We start from the raw sequence: 18,134 nt of genomic DNA on the forward strand, positions 1-18,134 counted from the left end.
TAGACAAAAAACGCGCAAGACGAAAGGGTTTTTCGTTTCTTGAGTTGCTTCGCAAGACGATTTTCCCTATGGGCTTGCTTCGCAAGATGAAAACGTCTTGCGGGTTTGCTTCCTTTTTCTTAAAGCCGTTAATACCCAGGGAATCCGCGCTCCGCAAGACGAAAAAATCGCAAGACGAAGCAACTCGCGGAACGAATTAATTTCGTCTTGCGAGGCACCGCTGTAATTGCACATCCCACCCCCCGCATTCACTATCGGTGTATAAGACGACACCCAATTTTTGCCTAATTTTTTTTAGCAAAAAGCATTGCCTTATACATGGAAAAATATTAAGTTAGGGAGGTGTCTCTGCAGCTCTTGCCAATGTGAGAGGCTTGTTTCTTCAGTCTCCTGCTGCTGCTGATTCTAACATCGGTTGTGATGCAGAGCCCCCTGGAAGCTTGCGGTGCCCCCATCTTGACCCATTTGCTCCCATGACCCCGCATGATTTATTAGTCCCTTAGGGCCTGCACTTCATTGCGGCCTTTCACCTCCGAGATCACTTCATTTTCGTTGAGAAACATCATTAAATTTTGGGTGCCCTTTGCTTTCACCATCTTGAGCAAACTGCGGGAGCGTGACATCAAGCTTGCACAACAGAGCTTGCTTTGATACTGGGTATCTGCTCCAACGGGGCATTGTGATGATTCAGTAATATATACTTATATCTAATGAAAAAGGAACAGAAAGTTAGGAGCAAGCTTGTTAGTTTGATTAGTTGGGGAAAATTCAGCTCACGTTGCTTGATGTTGTACAGACATGTGTGATTGCTTATGATCCAAGTGAATGTTCTGAGCGAATGCACTGAATTTGGAACTTCCCAAAAACGAGGAGGACTGGCAATTAAAAATGAGAGAATATGCAGAGTTAGCAGGTCTAACGAGTAAAATAAAAGAAGATCAAGTATATAAAGAGGAATGGATTTTTGTGTGTGGAGTATTTGGAAATCAACTGTAAACATGTGAAAACGTTAGTAGGATTGAGGTAGATTCAACAGTATAACACATAACAAAGGAATAATAAAGGAATAAGGGAGTTAAATGGCTATATAACAGTGTGCAGGATGGAAGGGAAGGAACCAGGGAAGGGGAAGAAGGGAAGTCGTGAATGATTGGTTTATTTTGAAGCAAGATATGAATGAGGAAGTGTTTATTTTAATGTGAATGTGGTTTTGAAAAATGTAACACTGAAAAATATATGAGAGAATGAGAATGAATCTGGAGCTTCATACGGGAGGCAACACCAAGCATTGTCCCCTAGTCTCCACAGTTAGAAAGTGGTTTAATTTCCCTTCCAACTCTACAATGCCATGATTTGTTGTTTGCTGTTCAAGTTGTGAATAAGAAGTGAGGTTACAGGGAACCAGGCAGAGGGCCTTCTCGGTAGTGGCACCAACCCTGTGGAATGCCCTCCCATCAGATGTCAAGGAGATAAATAACTATACAACCTTTAGATGACATCTGAAGGCAGCCCTGGAGTTTTTAATGTTTTATTATGTTTTTGTATATGCTGGAAGCTGCCCAGATTGGCTGGGGCAACCCAGTCAGATGGGTCGGGTTATTATTATTATTATTATTATTAGTCCATTTAGCTCAGTATTGTCTAAACAAAGGCTACTGATTGTTAGAAGGGCCATTTGTCAACCTTTATTTGACCAGAATCAAAATAGTCTAGAAAAAGCTTTGTGCTTAACTCTGAGCTTCACAAATCCAGTTAAAATTTTGCCCTTTCTGATTTTAAGTTGGTTTCTGCTAATCAATTAACTACAACTAGTTGATTGATCTTTGGGCTAAAGCACTGATTAAAAGCAAACTTGGAGAGGCCGGGGCTTGAACCTGTGACATTGCTCATGGAAGGCATGCGCTCTACCACTGAGCCACAGCTAATAAAGTTCTAGATAGATTTTACATGGAAGCATAGGCTGGAAGTTGCTTGGAGGCCAGAACTGATGCAGGCATGAGACGTCTGACAAAACCAGGCCTTTTGCCTTGTTTTTGAAACCATATCCGCCTGGGGAGACTGTTTGGGTGACTGGGTTTAATTGGATTTATGCCCAGTGCTGAATTCTAGGAAAAATGGAAGCATGACCTGCTTTTAAAAAGCTGCTGGAGGAAGCGAAATGATTTCCTGTCCCCCAAACTCTGGAATTTAGCAACCAGTGATGTGGTGTTGCTTTTCTGAGGTAGGATGTTGACTTGGTTTGGTAAAGGAAATATTTCACACCAGCCACCGGAGTGATTTGTAGAGTTGCCAAAGCACGACTTCACTCATTAGGTTTCCCCCTGAGCAGCCAGTTATGATTTTTAATTTTTTTATTTCAGCCTCTGACAGGTTTGCTATCGTAGGCTGTGAGCTGTTCTGCATAAGCCTCTTGCTGCCAGCGATAAAAATGATCACACTGTTTGTTGCTCTCTGGCTGTTAAAAAAACCACACTGCCCTAAACAGGCTTTTGCCCACCCCTAAACAGGTTTTCTCTGGGGTAAGGGCCACAGTTTGACTTCCTGGCAAGCAGACTGCAACATGTAGGAACTGTCCTGCACGTTTGCTGCACAAAATAATTTTGAAATTCTGGTTTTTCCAAATACAAACATCCACATAGTAAAGGTGAGTGGAGGCTGGTTGCCCTTGGCGTTGAGAGGCTCCAAGTGGTCATACACCTGGCGGAGCAGGGCCCCCAGATTGGGGCCAGGCAGGGGTGTGGGGCCTTCGGGTTGTGTTTTTTAATTAAAAAAATGTCTCCTTAAGTTTAGCGACTATGCGCCATGTGGCTGCCATGCAGCTTTTAATGCCTTCTGTTTCTTCGGCTAATTCCCATCCCATCTTGTGCTTATTAGACTATACCTCTTTTTTAAAGTTCTAGTCCCCAGGATAACTTTCATTTTGACCCTGTTTCCAAGATAAAAAAGACCCGACCAGTAGGTCTAGTCGTGACCGACTCTGGGGTTACGGCGCTCATCTCGCTTTACTGGCCGAGGGAGCGTGTTACAGCTTCCGGGTCATGTGGCCAGCATGACTAAGCTGCTTCTGGTGAACTAGAGCAGCGCACAGAAACACTGTTTACCTTCCCGCCGGAGCGGTACCTATTGATCTACTTGCACTTTGATGTGCTTTCGAACTGCTAGGTGGGCAGGAGCAAGGACCGAGCAACGGGAGCTCACCCTGTCGCAGGGATTCGAACCGCTGACCTTCTGATCGGCAAGCCCTAGGCTGTGTGGTTTAACCCACAACGCCACCCGCGTCCCTCACTGTGTCCAAGATAGGACTGGGCAATTATCTGGTTTTCAACATCACAATATATCATCAACTAAACATTGCGATATACTGATTTATCACGATGTCTGAAATAAAGATGGAACAATGTAGAGGCGAATGGTAGGGCGGGTGATTTGAAATAAGGATGGAGTTGGTTTTCAATTTTGTGATGCATCACCAGCTAAACATTGCTAGGTTTTTCCTGCATTGTGAATTTTGCATAGTGTGTGTGCGCGCGCGCGCACACACACACACACACACACACATCATGATTCGCAGTATATTGCCAGGTCAAAAACTATAAAACCACAATATGGACTTGAAGCCGGCTTTGAACGCTACATCGCTTAGCCATAGTCCAAGAATCCAGTTGTATAATGGTCTGATTCCTGGGCTCTGAATCCTGTTTTCCATATCCCTCATTCATCTTTGAAGAGCCTGCTTTTTCCTCATGCTTGTGATAGGATTCCCAAATGTGAATAGAACAAGGGAGGCGTTCCTGGTGAGTTCCGACACCTCTTTTTCTAGAAAAATAGCACTGGGTGGCCCTTTAAGCCTGACACAGTCTCTGTGCATCTGCCAGTAATGCTAAGCACATAACATATTCCTGCTTTTTTGCAGTGTGTGTGTTGAGAGAGTAAAAGATAATTTAACACAAATATTTCTTTTTTTGTGGGCGAGGGAGAGTCCAAATGCCTATTTCTGCAGATGGGGTCATGTTGATAAGGCAGAGTTTTTGCCACAGAAATGATTAATGTGCGCTGTGTCGTCTGCTGGAACTTAAAATATTCCTTCCCGGCCTGTGGCTTTAAAGCGGATAGCCTTTGCCTGCTGTCAGTTGTGATAAGGCTTGCATAAGTAACCTATGAACTCTTGTTTGTGGGAAAGGCTGCCTTGGGCAATTTCAGCTTGAATGCTGCTCTGGTGTGGCTTATTCGGTTTGGACAAGTTAGGCTTCCGCTATTCTGTTGTTGACAGAGTGGCAGCGCTTTAAGTGGCTTAAATTTTTTTATAAAATTTTTTGGAAGCGCTTTAAGTGTTTTGAGATGAATAATATTATAACGCATTTTCCAAAAGACCCATTGCTTCTGGGGCTATTAGGATACTTTTCATGTAAAGGGAGATCACAATTTATGTGACAGTTGCATTTGCAGTGGTCGCGTATAAAGGGAGTCAGAACAATCCCTGGAACCATCCCCTCCACATACAAGATCTTGTAAGATCGGGGCCATCTTGGAGCTTGTGGGATCTCTTGACTGCCCTGCAAGATCTTGCAAGAACCTCTATGGCTGTGTTTCCCAGCACTGGTGGGCAACCCCCTTACCCGCTTGTGATTGGCCAAGTAGAGAGCCAGCCACTCAGGATTTTTATTTTATTTTAAAGATTCTTTTCTTCACTTCTCACTTCCCTCTGTGGCCCCCTAGCCTTTTGCTGTGGCCTCCCATTTACATGATTTTCACCTGTGGCCCCCTTGGAATATCTGGGGGGGGGGCAATTGGGGAAAACTGCTCTAGAGCACTGTAAGCAAGGGTCTCCTGTTTCCTATCTGTTTGTTTATTTTGTGGTGATCCACATAAAGCTGTGATCTCATCATCATTATAAAACAATCATCACCATCCTGCCCATCTGACTGGGTTGTCCCGGTCACTCTGGGTGGCTTCCAACAGAATATAAAGAACACATGATACACCCGACATTCAAATTTTATCCTGTTTTTAAGAGGTGATTTAATTATTGTTTGATTTGTATCAGTGTTTATATTTGATGTTAGCCGCCCTCGGCCGGGGAGGGCGGGATACAAACAAAAGTTGTTGTTATTATTATTATTATTATTACTGCTACTACTACTTCCAGATACAGCTCTTCTGCTTAGCTGCTTAAGGAAGCTGGAGAGGCCAGCCAGATGGAGACATCAATTGCCAACCTGGCAACCAGAGCTCTCTGTGTGGCTGTGTTTGGACCCTGCCCCAGTCACAAAACGCGCCTGGCTAATTTCGAACACTGGCTCACTGACACATTTGATACCATAGAGATATGGTTAAGGCTTTCTGAATTCTGATTTACTGCCTTGGGGGCGGGGGGAAGGTTCCTTCTCTTGTCTTCCTTTGTCACTTACTGTATTTTTGCTCTATAAGACGCACCAAGTTTTAGAGGAGGAGAACAAGAAAAAAAATATTCTCCCCGTCTCTGCGCAGCACCCCTTCAGCAAAGCGGCAGGAGAAGCGGAGCCCCTTCCATTTCTCCTCCCGCTTCGCTGAAGGGGCACTGCGCAGAAAGGGAATGCTGCGCAGCACCTCTCAAGCGAAGCCAGGAGAGCGAGAGGGATCGGTGCACACCAATCCCTCTTGCTCTCCTGGCTTCAGTGAAAGCTGCGCAGCCTGCATTCGTTCCATAAGACGCACACACATTTCCCCTTACTTTTTAGGAGGGGGGAAGTGCGTCTTATAGAGCGAAAAATACGGTATATGTTGAAATAGTTTCTGCAGAAGTGCCACAAAGATTTCTTGGGAAGATGCTGGTTTGAGAGTCCTCGATGCCAGCTTTGAGGATGATGGAAGGAACGCGCTTGCTTCTTTTTTGTGTGTGGGACATGCCTTGTGTTTTGCATCCCGGTACAATGACTGAACCGTATCTTGCTTGAACCGTAATAGGGAGAGGGAGAGAAAGGCTTCTTATAAAGTCGTCCTTTGTTGGGCTGTTGCTTGTGGTCTTTGTGTGCGCGAATAATGGAAGTTCTCTTTGTGATCTCAAGTGATTCCACACACACGGACACACACGTGCCTCCTGGAACTCTTTTAGGATCACATTTCTAATTGTTTTTCTTTGAGGAAAGGGTGACAGAAGAAAGGAAAGCAGGTTTCCGCATGTGGGCCACCCACACTAGAATGGCGTTGGCTTCAATGTCTTCCGTACAGTTCTGCTGTTAATAGACTTGATAATGACCTTGATTGTTCTGGGCCAAAGCACAAGCTGTGGGGTCATTTTCAATTTATGAAAATGATTTTAGAAATCATTTTACGCTGTTATCCATTAGAACTCATGAGTCCTTTGGCGAGTGTTCCAGTCAGACCAGTGTCAGAAACGCGGGTGGAAAAGCTAGGAGCCAAATGGTTTCTGGGACTTGGGTTGTGGGTGCCAAAACAGAATGTCTAGTTGCCCCTGTGGCATTCAACAATACTTTTTATTATTTTGATAAGCATGAATTAATACGCAATTCACATAAGCGACACATTGCTAACATCGCATTTTTAGCAGAAATTGTTAATACATGTTTAATTTGGCGTTTACAATAAAAATATCAGTACCGTACATCAGTTTTCAAGGCGCAGGTTACAGCAACAGCCAAGGCGACATTTTTCCACCTTCGCTGCATCAAGCAGTTGGTCCCTTACCTTTCCCGTCCCGACCCAACCTGGCCACAGTGATCCATGCGACGGTCACCTCCAGGCTTGACTACTGTAATTCGCTCTATGCGGGGCTGCCCTTGAAGATGTCCCAGAAACTCCAGAGGGTGCAGAATGCTGCAGCGAGGCTCCTCACGGGGTCTCTGCCATGGGAGCATATTCACCCAGTGCTTTTCCAGCTGCACTGGCTCCCGGTGGAGTACAGGGTCAGACTTAAGGTGCTGGTTTTGACCTTTAAAGCCCTTCACGGCCTAGGACCCTCGTACTTACGGGACCGCCTCTCCCGGTATGCCCCACGGAGAGCCTCAAGGTCCATAAATAGCAACACCCTAGAGGTCCCGGGCCCTAAGGAAGTTAGATTAGCCTCAACCAGAGCCAGGGCCTTTTCAACACTGGCTCCAGCCTGGTGGAACGCTCTGCCTCATGAGACCAGGGCCCTGCAGGATTTGATTTCTTTCTGCAAGGGCCTGTAAGACAGAGTTGTTCCACCTGGCCTTTGGCTTGGAGTCAATTTGATTCCCCCCCCTTTCTTTTTTCCTTTCTCCTCCTGTGATGAGGCTGCATTTTAATGTTTTAATGTTGTATTTTAATCTTGTTTTTAAGTTGTAATCATTCAACTTGTTTTTATTATTGCTTGTTAGCCTCCCTGAACCTGGCCTTGGCTGGGGAAGGCGGGGTATAAATAAAATTTATTATTTTTATTATTAAAACGCTCTACTCTTTATTGTTAAACACCTTAACATATTGACTGTCCTGAACGTATACTTCAAGGCTTCAAAGCACATACATTTCAGTAATCCTTGAGTCAGCCAGGTGGGAAAAAATGGCGCCCAAACTTTTTGAGGTGCTCGCAAATGGAGAATCCTTAGGCGCAAAATGCGACTGGCACCCTGCTAATTTCGAACCCTGGGTCAGACTCCTGTTTTATTGCTGGGCCCTATATTTGGTACAGGTCAGGCGTTTTTTAATCGTGACATTAGTACCCCAACTTTCCTCACAAAGCTCAAGGATTATATTCTTGATTCTCCCCCTTCTCTTATAACATACCAGGCATGTTAGACTGAGACCCCTGAGTGGCCTGAGTACATTCAGTGAGCTGTGTGGGATTTAGATACTGCTTTCCCGAGTCTTCATTCAGCGCTCTAACCACTATGTCACACTCCCTGGCTGTGCCGCTCTTAGTTCCTTGAACAGTAACATTCTCGAGAGATTTCACGAAAAGAGGAAAACTCCTGTCGTAAAGTAGGCCATCGGAACTTGATGCTGCAGGAAATAAATAGTTCATGCTGCGTGCGCTGGGAGTTTAGCCGGAGCATCTCAAACGACAACATGAAAAAGCACTTAGAAAAGACAACTTTAAATGGTTGTGCCGTGTAATATGTTTTAAAGACAGAGGTGAAAACAAGACTTTTCAGTACCTGGACAGCTTCTTCGTCTCCTTTGGCGAGCACTCGTGGCCGAGTAAGATAGCCTTCCATAAACAGGGTTTTAAAAGTGAGTCCACAAGTGACTGTGGAGGCCAATTCTGGATCCACACGTCCTTCCACAGTGGGGACATTGGTTTCCAGGCGGGAGTTGATCACGGGGAGGGTTTGCCAAGCATGTCTTCATCTTAGCATAATTCTCCTGGCGATTGGGCAGGTGATTGGTGGCTGTGGCAAGTGGACAGGTGGGCTGTTGGTGGCAGCGAGCGGGCAGATAATTGGTGGTTGCGGCGAGGTGTGCGATCGGCAGGGGCTGTGGGAAGCGATTGGCAGTGGCAGGCAGGCGGGTGAGCGATTGGTGGAAGTGACCTCCCCCACCCCCCAAAAAAAGACGATAGGGGTTGTCTTACACATGGGGGCGTCTTATACACGGTAAAATACGGTAAATTCAAATGGCTTGGCTGTTGGCAACCCCATAACTTATAAAGTAGGATAACCAACACTGCGTAGATTGGCAACCCGCAGCACCTATGACAAACCAGCTCATAAGTGCACAACCAATGGCTGTTTAAGGATTATACAATGATAATCATTTCATCATGTTTAAATATGTTATGTAGCCAAAGGATTTTGGGATGCGTAACATACATTTATTCCTTGCAAGCAAGCAGCTGGCAGGGAAGCTTAGGAACGCCAAGGCTGCGTTAAGCTGATGCAAGCTGGCCTGCTCAGCTGGAGCTCTTTAGCAGGGAATCTGCCTGATATTTTATTTGCTAAATAATGCGCAGCTTTTCTAAATGTTTCCTAATGCCTCCGACTTCTGCCAGCGCTTAACGATCTCAGGGTAAAGCGCCGAAAGCCATCCGAATGCAGCAAAGAGGTTTAGAAAAGTATTTGTGAATTTTAACAAGGGGAGGAAAAAGGAATTAAAATGAAGAAAGGAGGAGAGAGAAGAAGAAGAAATTCCTTTCCCTCATCATGTACAGATTAGGGCTGAGTGATAAATTGATACATCGTCAAAAAACAGTTTGAAGTCCATATCATGATATTGGTTTCATAGTTTTTTAACCTGGCAATATATTGCAAATCACCATGTGTGTGTGCTATGCAAAATTCATGGTGCAGGAAAAACCGTGAAGCCAGCCAATACCTCTACATAGGTCCATCCTTATTTTAGACATTGCATATAACAGTATATCACAATGTTTAGTGGGTGACATACAGCAAGGTTGAAAACCAGATATTGTCCAGCCCTAAAATACTAAGAAGGGACGCAGGCGACGCTGTGGTCTAAACCACTGAGCCTCTTAGGCTTGCTGATCAGAAGGTCGGCGGTTCGAAACCCCGCGACGGGGTGAGCTCCCGTTGCTTGGTCCCTGCTCCTGCCCACCTAGCAGTTTGAAAGCACATCAAAGTGCAAGTAGATAAATAGGTACTGCTCCGGCGGGAAGGTAAACGGTGTTTATGTGTGCTGCTCTGGTTCGCCAGAAGTGGCTTAGTCATGCTGGCCACATGACCTGGAAAAACAGTCTGCGGACAGGTAAATCAAACTAGAAGTTGCCCACTAATGGCATTTAAGGATACCATTCATTGGAGGGCAAGGTTAGGCAAATCATTAGGCAAAACTGAAACCCGGCAATTATCCATTTCCTCCCCCTTCCACCCCCGCCGCACAAACTGGCACACAACTTTGGCACTGGTTTGGAATCAATCGGGCAAGGTTAGGTTTGGGGGGCATTAAGTCGTGACCCTGATTTGATTTGTCAATTACTCAGTTTGGGAGGCAGCACAAAAGCAGGGTTTGCGGCACAAAAAGGCTCAAAACTTGCACAAAACTTTGGTATCATTTTTTTAGGGGGGGCACCTGAAATTTCAGGGTCACGGGTTAATCGAGCTCCAGAAATGAATGTTTCTCTTCATAAGGTTCCATGCGTCGGTGGAGGGTCAAAGCCACATTTGACTGTCTTGTTGTTGTTTAGTTGGGTCTGACTCTTCGTGACCCCATGGACCAGAGCACGCCAGGCACTCCTGTCTTCCACTGCCTCCCGCAGCTTGGTCAAACTCATGCTGGTAGCTTCGAGAACACTATCCAACCATCTCGTCCTCTGTCGTCCCCTTCTCCTTGTGCCCTCCATCTTTCCCAACATCAGGGTCATTTCCAGGGTGTCTTCTCTTCTCATGAGTATTGGAGCCTCAGCTTCAGGATCTGTCCTTCCAGTGAGCACTCAGGGCTGATTTCCTTCAGAATGGATAGGTTTGATCTTCTTGCAGTCCATGGGACTCTCAAGAGTCTCCTCCAGCACCAGAATTCAAAAGCATCAATTCTTCGGCGATCTGCCTTCTTTATGGTCCAGCTCTCATTTCCATACATCACTACTGGGAAAACCGTAGCTTTAACTATACGGACCTTTGTTGGCAAGGTTATGTCTTAACAAAGTCAATAAAAGGATACCGTTTTGTATCTGATCTTCCCTTCTTTTGAACGTGTTGAAATCTGTTTGTGCTAAATCACTGCCTCTCTCACACACCTTTTAGGCACAGTTGGAAGCTCAGAAAGCAACCCAGGATTTTCAGAGAGCTACGGAGGTCCTCCGAGCTGCAAAAGAGACCATTTCCCTTGCCGAGCAGAGGCTGCTGGAAGATGACAAGCGCCAGTTTGATTCTGCCTGGCAAGAGATGCTCAACCACGCCACTCAGAGGGTAAGATCTGTTGCTGGCATGCCTTGGAAAAGCTGTTCCTTTCCTGTGCCTCTGCTGCCTTGGAGAACGGGGAGCTAAAAATCATTGGATACTTTGGGCAGGCAGATGGAGTTGATCATCGTGCAGAATATTGGGTGGCGTGCATTTTACAGCTGGCTCTTGCAAGCAGGGAAGAAGACACACAAATCATTTGCTCTGTTGCATTTTCCAGCTTCTACTACGAAGTGGGATGAGTCTTGCTGTGAGTGTAGGTCACAACGTTGTGTAGCTAAAGAAACTGTGCCAACAAAAAAGGAATGGCAAGACAAACTGTTAGAGTATATTGAACTGGCTAGATTAACAGGCAATTAGAGATCACACTAGGGGACTCGGGTGGTGCTGTGGGTTAAGCCACAGAGCCTAGGACTTGCCGATCAGAAGGTCGGCGGTTCAAATCCCCGCCACAGGGTGAGCTCCCGTTGTTTGGTCCCTGCTCCTGCCAACCTAGCAGTTCAAAAGCACGTCAAAATTGCAAGTAGATAAATAGGTACCGCTCCGGCAGGAAGGTAAATGGCGTTTCCGTGCGCTGCTCTGGCTCGCCAGAAGCGGCTTAGTCATGCTGGCCACATGACCCGGAAGCTCCCTCGGCCAGTAAAGTGAGATGAGCGCTGCAACCCCAGAGTCGGCCACGACTGGACCTAATGGTGAGGGGTCCCTTTACCTTTTAAGTGCCATAACAAGTGCTCAGAAGCAGAACTGTTGTCTCTTTATGACCCTCACCCATTTGTGTTTCCATACTGAAAATTTAGTCAGATGGCCAATAATATGTTCCTAATACTTATACGGTACATATTCTCGCTCGCTCTCTCGTATGTGTAAGGTACCTGCCTATAACCACATTCACATACTAAAGAATTCTTGCTAAGCCTTTACAGCAGGGGTTGGCAACCCAAGGCCTGTGGGCCACAAATGGCGCACGGGGGTCGTTTTACTGGCCCACAAGCTGCCCGCCTGGCAAGTCCCTGCATGCTGCGCTAAACTGACACAAGGCGGCACGGGGACTCGCCAAGCGGCGCCAGAAATTGCGCATGCGCAGGTGCTGGAAATTGCATCTGTGAATATGCAGTGAACTGGCCCAGGCAAGGTGAGCCTTGCCGACCCCTGAATTACAGCTTCCATTTGCAGATCTTGGTGGCAATTGCTACCCTTGGTATCCTTGACTGAGAACATGCAGAAACAATGTCCTTTGAAAAACATACCTGAGCTATGCATCGTAACAGGCCTGCAGCTGCTTCAACTCAAAACTGCTGTTTCTTCCCCCCTCTGTCAAGGTCATGGAAGCAGAGCAGACGAAAACCCGAAGTGAGCTGGTGCACAAGGAGACGGCTGCCAAATACAACGCAGCCATGGGCAGGATGAAACAGCTGGAGAAGAAGCTCAAAAGGACCATAAATAAATCCAAGTACGAGGAGATGTTTGCAGTGCGTCCATTGGGCCAATTTTGCATGTACATGGATTAACGTTTGTCTGCACATGCTCTAGGACAGGGTTTCCCAGTCTTGGGTCTCCAGCTGTTTTGGGACTACAATTCCCATCCTTCCTGACCACTGGTCCTCCTCCTTAAGGATCATTGGAGTTGTAGTCCAGCAACAGCTGGAGACCCAAGTTTGGGAAACTGTGCTCTCTGGGGTGATGTGAAACTCCTAGGTTTTTGATCTATGGCGGCTCTTTTCAAGAGTAATAATAATAATAATAATAATTTTTATTTATACCCTGCCCTCCCCAGCCAAGGCCGGGCTCAGGGCGGCTAACAAGCAATAATAAAAACAAGTTGAACGAATACAACTTAAAAACAAGATTAAAATACATTAAAATATTGAAACATTAAAATATTAAAATGCAGCCTCATCACAGGAGGAGAAAGTGGGGGGGGGGGAGGAGTGTTAGGGGATGGTCCACAGAGGCCCCAAAAATGCACTTGGCCCTGGATTTCCAACCTCTTCTCCCTACTCCCCCCCTTTCTTCTTATATTTTGACAAAGTAATAATCATACATAAGAATAAAAATGTGCACCCCACCACCAAGACCATTCCATAATAACTATCCAACCTCCCAAAATTTCAACACCTCTTGCGATGGTTTGACCCCTTTCCATTTTAACAGCACAAATTCTACAAACACCCGCCATATTTCCTCAAAATCATTTCTCCTGCATGTTCCCCATCTTACCTTAATGACACCTGTTGATTTATCATTAATAGCTGTATCCCACACCTCTTTATACCATTCTTCCATTTTATATTCTGCTTGCCCCTTCCACTTCCTAGCTATCATAATTCGTGCAGCTGTCAATAAATTTGTGAGCAAGTTCTTCATAGCCTGTGATTTCTGTTATCTCCTTAAACACCCTTTGCCCCCAAAATTGTACATATTTACAACCCCCCCCCCCACATGTGAACCTAATTCCTGGCTTCCTGACATCCCCTCCAATGTAACACCAAATATTCCTTGTTTATTTGATTTCATCTGACTGGTGCTAAATACCATCTCCAAACTTAATTTATAATAATTTCTCCCCACTTCTGAAACTTTTTGTTTTGCTTTCCCTCTGAAACCTGGCCAAAATTTGCATGTCTACATATAAAAAGAAGCACCTGCAAATTTTATGTGTGTCGTGGGTCTGTGCCTTGAGCCTAGCAATGCCCCAGGCTCTTTTCATATCTGCAAACCCTCACTTGGGCGTTTCAGTTATCAAGTGTCCAACACACATCTGTACTGCAAGGCAGGACCATGTGACCCAGCCAAATAAGATATGTGGGTTTGAAGCAATTGTGTCTTAATGGCGAGTACCGTATATACTCGAGTATAAGCTGACTTTTTCAGCACATTTTTTTATGCTGAAAAAGCCCCCCTCAGCTTATACTCGAGTGTGGCGGGCGGCAGTAGCGGCGGAGTACTTTCAAATGATTTCTCATGAACAACCTCCACAGATCTTTGAAGAGAAGCTTTTCATTTTCCATGCCTCTTAAAATGGCAAAATGGATTTTGGAAGTACAGTGGTGCCTCGGGTTAAGTACTTAATTCGTTCCGGAGGTCCGTTCTTAACCTGAAGCACCACTTTAGCTAATGAGGCCTCCTGCTGCCGCTGCGCAGCTGGAGCACGATTTCTGTTCTCATCCTGAAGCAAAGCTCTTAACCCAAGGTAATATTTCTGGGTTAGCGGAGTCTGTAACCTGAAGCGTATGTAACCTGAAGCGTATGTAACCCGAGGTACCACTGTATCAGGCAACAGGTCCCTCAGCAGTTAATTGATAACAAAATGCAGTAGCCATCTAGGGACCGGCTCCTATGTGGGCTGCGGAACACCTCATAATTAGCTCATTTTCACTGCCTGCACCAGGCTGTGTGCATGTCTCTTCTTTCTTAATGTTCTTTCAATCTGCGAATGAGACAGAATCCAAGGTTTTTTTCCTTAATAGTAAAAGAGGCTGGATTCACGGAAGAAACAAGGCAGCAACTTCTCTTTGTGTAGAAACTGTACCAGATGTTGTTTCAGACTGCAGACCTTGCTTTTCCGTTTTTAAACCTGTTTTCACTTGACTGTGTAGCTCCTCGCCAGCACAACTTGTTACATAATCCTTGCCTAATTTACCAGTAGCCGCTGCGTTTCCCACCCTAGGCTTATTCTCGAGTGAATAAGTTTTCCCAGTTTTTTGTGGTAGAATTAGGTGCCTCGGCTTATATTCGGGTCGGCTTATACTCAAGTATATACAGTAAATCAGTGTTTCCCAACCTTTGGTCTCCCGCTGTTTTTGGACTACAATTCCCATCATCCCTGACCACTGGTCTTGCTAGCTAGGGATGATGGGAGTTGTAGTCCAAAAACAGCTGGAGACCAAAGGTTGGGAAACACTGCAGTAAATGTTATTCTAGAGGAGGGACTGCAGACTTGCTCTAAATAATCCAAGTTAGCAAGCCAGTCCTATTAGACCTCATATACTTCCTCTCGGTATATGATGGTGTGTCAAAGCAAGTGTAATCCCACCCTTTCCGGTGCTTTGTCCTGTCCTTTTCCTGTCCCTCATCCCAGTATTTCTCAAACTTGTTGGACTACAACTCCCATCATCCCTAGCTAGCAGAACCAGTAGTCAGGGATGATGGGAGTTGTGGTCCAACAACAGCTGGGGGCCCAAATTTGCGAAACACTGCACTCATCCCCCCAAAATATGACCTTCTGGAGAAAGCAGGTTTGTTGTGCAACTCCAATCACCTATAGTTTTGCTACCCGGATTTGCCAATATGCGATGGAACTGGATTTTTCCCCCAGCTAGAACTCACCAAAACTCAGTTCTGGCCCCTCTGAGGTGGACACCATTGCCATTATAAGAGAACAAGGGAGGCGTTCCTGGTGAATTCCAGCACCTCTTTTTCTAGAAAAAGAGCACTGGCTGGAACCCTACCACAAAATAGCAACTGTTTTGTGGAACTGACTGGGAAGACAGGAGCTGTGCCCTTTGTGTGTGGACACCAAGCATAGGGGCAGCCAGTCTTCCCACCAAAGCATTGATTGCTTCTAGAACATTCTCCGCAAAGCCTTGCACAAGCGTGGAGCAGAGATCTTTCTCCATTCTTCTCTGTGGATTGTTCTACCAAGAATGATAAAATCCATTCTCTCCTCCCTCTCTGTGTTCTCCTTACAGGCCTTACTTCGAACTCAAGGCGAAGTATTATGTACAATTAGAGGTATGTATTAAATACATCTTTTCCAGGAGTGACTGGCAATCTGTCGCAGATCTGTTGCAAATCACGACTGCAGTTGATGCGTTTCAGTGGAAAAAAACTTGTCTGTATCCTTAATCATGTCCTATTGTAAGGATAATAATAATAATAATGACAACAACAATAATAATCTTGTTTGGATTTAACTACAAAGATGATGGTTGGGAAATGTCATGCAAAAACAGGGGCCCTATTCAGGCTTTCAAAACCCTTGTATAATTTAAAACTCTAAATGGGGGGAGAGAAGTTGTAGCATCTGATTTATTGATTTTACTTATACAGTGGTATCTCAGTTTACGAACTTAATCCGTTCCGGAAGTCTGTTCTTAAACCAAAATCGTTCTTAAACCGAGGTGCGCTTTCCCTAATGAGGCCTCCCGCTGCCGGTGCGCCTCCTACCATTCAGGATTCCGTTCTTAAACTGAGGTAAAGTTCGCAAACCGGGACACTACTTCTGGTTTTGTGGAGATCGTAAACCGAATTGTTCGTAAACAGGACTGTTCTTAAACCGAGGTACCACTGTATGCGCCCAAAGCGGCTTACCAGCAAACATTTGAAACATCTTCACGGTGGCAGTTGCAGAAGAGGGTTCTACAATTCCATTCCTATATGCCGGGTTGATGGTGTTGGAATACAGTTCCCATCAGAATCAGCTGCCATGGTCTGGGTTGGGGGGTTAATGGGAGTTGGAGTCCACCAATCAGGAGGGCCACAGGTTCCCCATCGCTGGAGTGGATGAAGTTCTTTAGCTGGACTTTAATCTTCTTCTTCTTTGGCGATCACTCTTAGCCGAGTAAGATTGTCTTCCATAAGCACAGTTTTAACCGTGGGTTCGTAAGTGACTGTGGAGGCCAATTCTGGATCCACACGTCCTTCCACAGTGGGGACATGGGTTTCCGGGCAGGAGTTTGCCAAGTGTCCCTTCCTTGTAGCACATTTTCCCCTTGCGTCCTGAGTTTGAGTGTCTTCAAAGCCCATGACACCTTTGGTAATCCTGTTCTCCAATTGGAGCGCTCGCAGGCCAGCGTTTCCCAGTTGTCAGGGTTCATACTACATTTTTAAAGATTTGCCTTGAGTGAGTCTTTCAACCTCTTTTGTTGACCACCAGCATTACGCTTTCCATATTTAAGTTTGGAATAGGGTAGTTGCTTTGGAAGACGATTAACGGGCATCTGAAGAACATGACCAGTCTGACGAAGTTGATGTTGAAGAATCATTGCTTCAATATTTCTGTACTTAACATGTCTCTTCCACTTGTTTCATTAGCAATTGAAGAAGACCGTAGACGATCTGCAAGCAAAGTTGGCGCTGGCCAAAGGCGAATACAAGACAGCTTTGAAAAACTTGGAGATGATCTCCGACGAGATCCATGAGAGGCGGCGAGCCTCATCCATGGGGCCCAGGGGATGTGGCGTGGGGGCTGAAGGCAACAACGCGTCGGCAGAAAACCTTTCCGTGTGCAAATTAGAGCCGGATAATATCTCCAGTAAGTAGAAGGAAATAGCTGTAGAGTTTGCTCCCGGTCAAAGACAACTATCCCACAATGACCTTGTGGCGCTTTGTGCAATTTGGTTCTATCCACTGGCTCGGTGTGGACATTGGGGTAAACCATGGTTTAGCACGATAAGAACAAGCTTCAGTGACTCTAAGGTTTGCTTGCTTCGTCCTCCTCCGGTGTGGCTGCAAGGAGTTTGGGAGCTTCCCCTTCCAGTTTGGATTAACTGCAGCTTGTTGTGTCATCCAAACACTACAAATTGCGATTGATTGTTTGAAACAAGCCGGCTTCAGACCATGGGTTATGAAGCAGCCCTGTTTTAAGCCAGCCATAGCTAACCTTAACCATAGTTTAGTGTGCCGATGACACACTAAAATGTGGTTTGTGGAAACTGGAAGAAAAAGCTTCTGAATTCTTCCTTACCACCATGACAGAGAAGAGGGGAAGCAGGAGGTATGAGTACTGCAGCAGCAACTAAATTATGGTTTAGCCTAATACACAAATGTGGCCGTAGAGAGCTAGTGTGGTGTTGGGATTAGAGTGTCGGACCAGTTTAAGGGAAACCTGGGCTCAAGTCCCCACTCAGCTGTTACCCTCTTTTTGCAGCTTAACTTACCTCTCAGGCTTGTTGTGAAGATAAGAGACGGGATAAACATGTAATAAAGAAAAACAAAATATATGCGAGCTAGATGTTGTCGCATTCAAACTCCAAAAGTTCTCTGCCTCAAAAACTTTTATGAAGCACGGAACAACACATTGCGGTCTGAGAAGATTGTACCCTGGGATACAACATAGGGTTTCTTCTCTGGGACAGAGATTGAAACAACATTGAATACTGAACACTCGGGAAGGTCATTAATTAATTGTGAAATTCTGAACTTCTTGCAAAAGCTTGGAAACATGGATTGCCTTGTCTCTGAAACTTTAATCAGTCAATTTTTGTACCGTTCTGTGGACTTTGGGGCCAGTAGAGATTCTTATAGCAAGCTTGAAGCTGTCTCTCTATGTGTGATTTGTGTTCATAAATGATTCGATTTTAAGCACCGATTTTTGTAAGAAAG

At 45.4% G+C, this 18,134-nt stretch overlaps 1 protein-coding gene across 5 annotated transcripts in view; it reads left to right on the forward strand.

The window, feature by feature from the left end:
• Positions 1-18,134, forward strand: part of SH3BP5 (SH3 domain binding protein 5) — a 56,425-nt gene that overhangs the window by 33,263 nt on the left and 5,028 nt on the right. For all 5 annotated transcript variants that reach the window (XR_014556836.1, XM_083706020.1, XM_083706021.1 and 2 more), the window contains 4 exons: positions 10,656-10,820; positions 12,131-12,261; positions 15,500-15,542; positions 16,845-17,064. Coding sequence is in view for 4 of the 5 variants with exons in the window: in XM_083706020.1 (XP_083562146.1) it covers positions 10,656-10,820; positions 12,131-12,261; positions 15,500-15,542; positions 16,845-17,064 (559 nt within the window). In the remaining variant the exon portion in view is untranslated. The remainder of the gene's footprint in view (positions 1-10,655; positions 10,821-12,130; positions 12,262-15,499; positions 15,543-16,844; positions 17,065-18,134) is intronic.

This window comes from Podarcis gaigeae (genome assembly GCF_964106915.1).
Source record: "Podarcis gaigeae genome assembly, chromosome: 12".
Classification (NCBI taxonomy): domain Eukaryota; kingdom Metazoa; phylum Chordata; class Lepidosauria; order Squamata; family Lacertidae; genus Podarcis; species Podarcis gaigeae.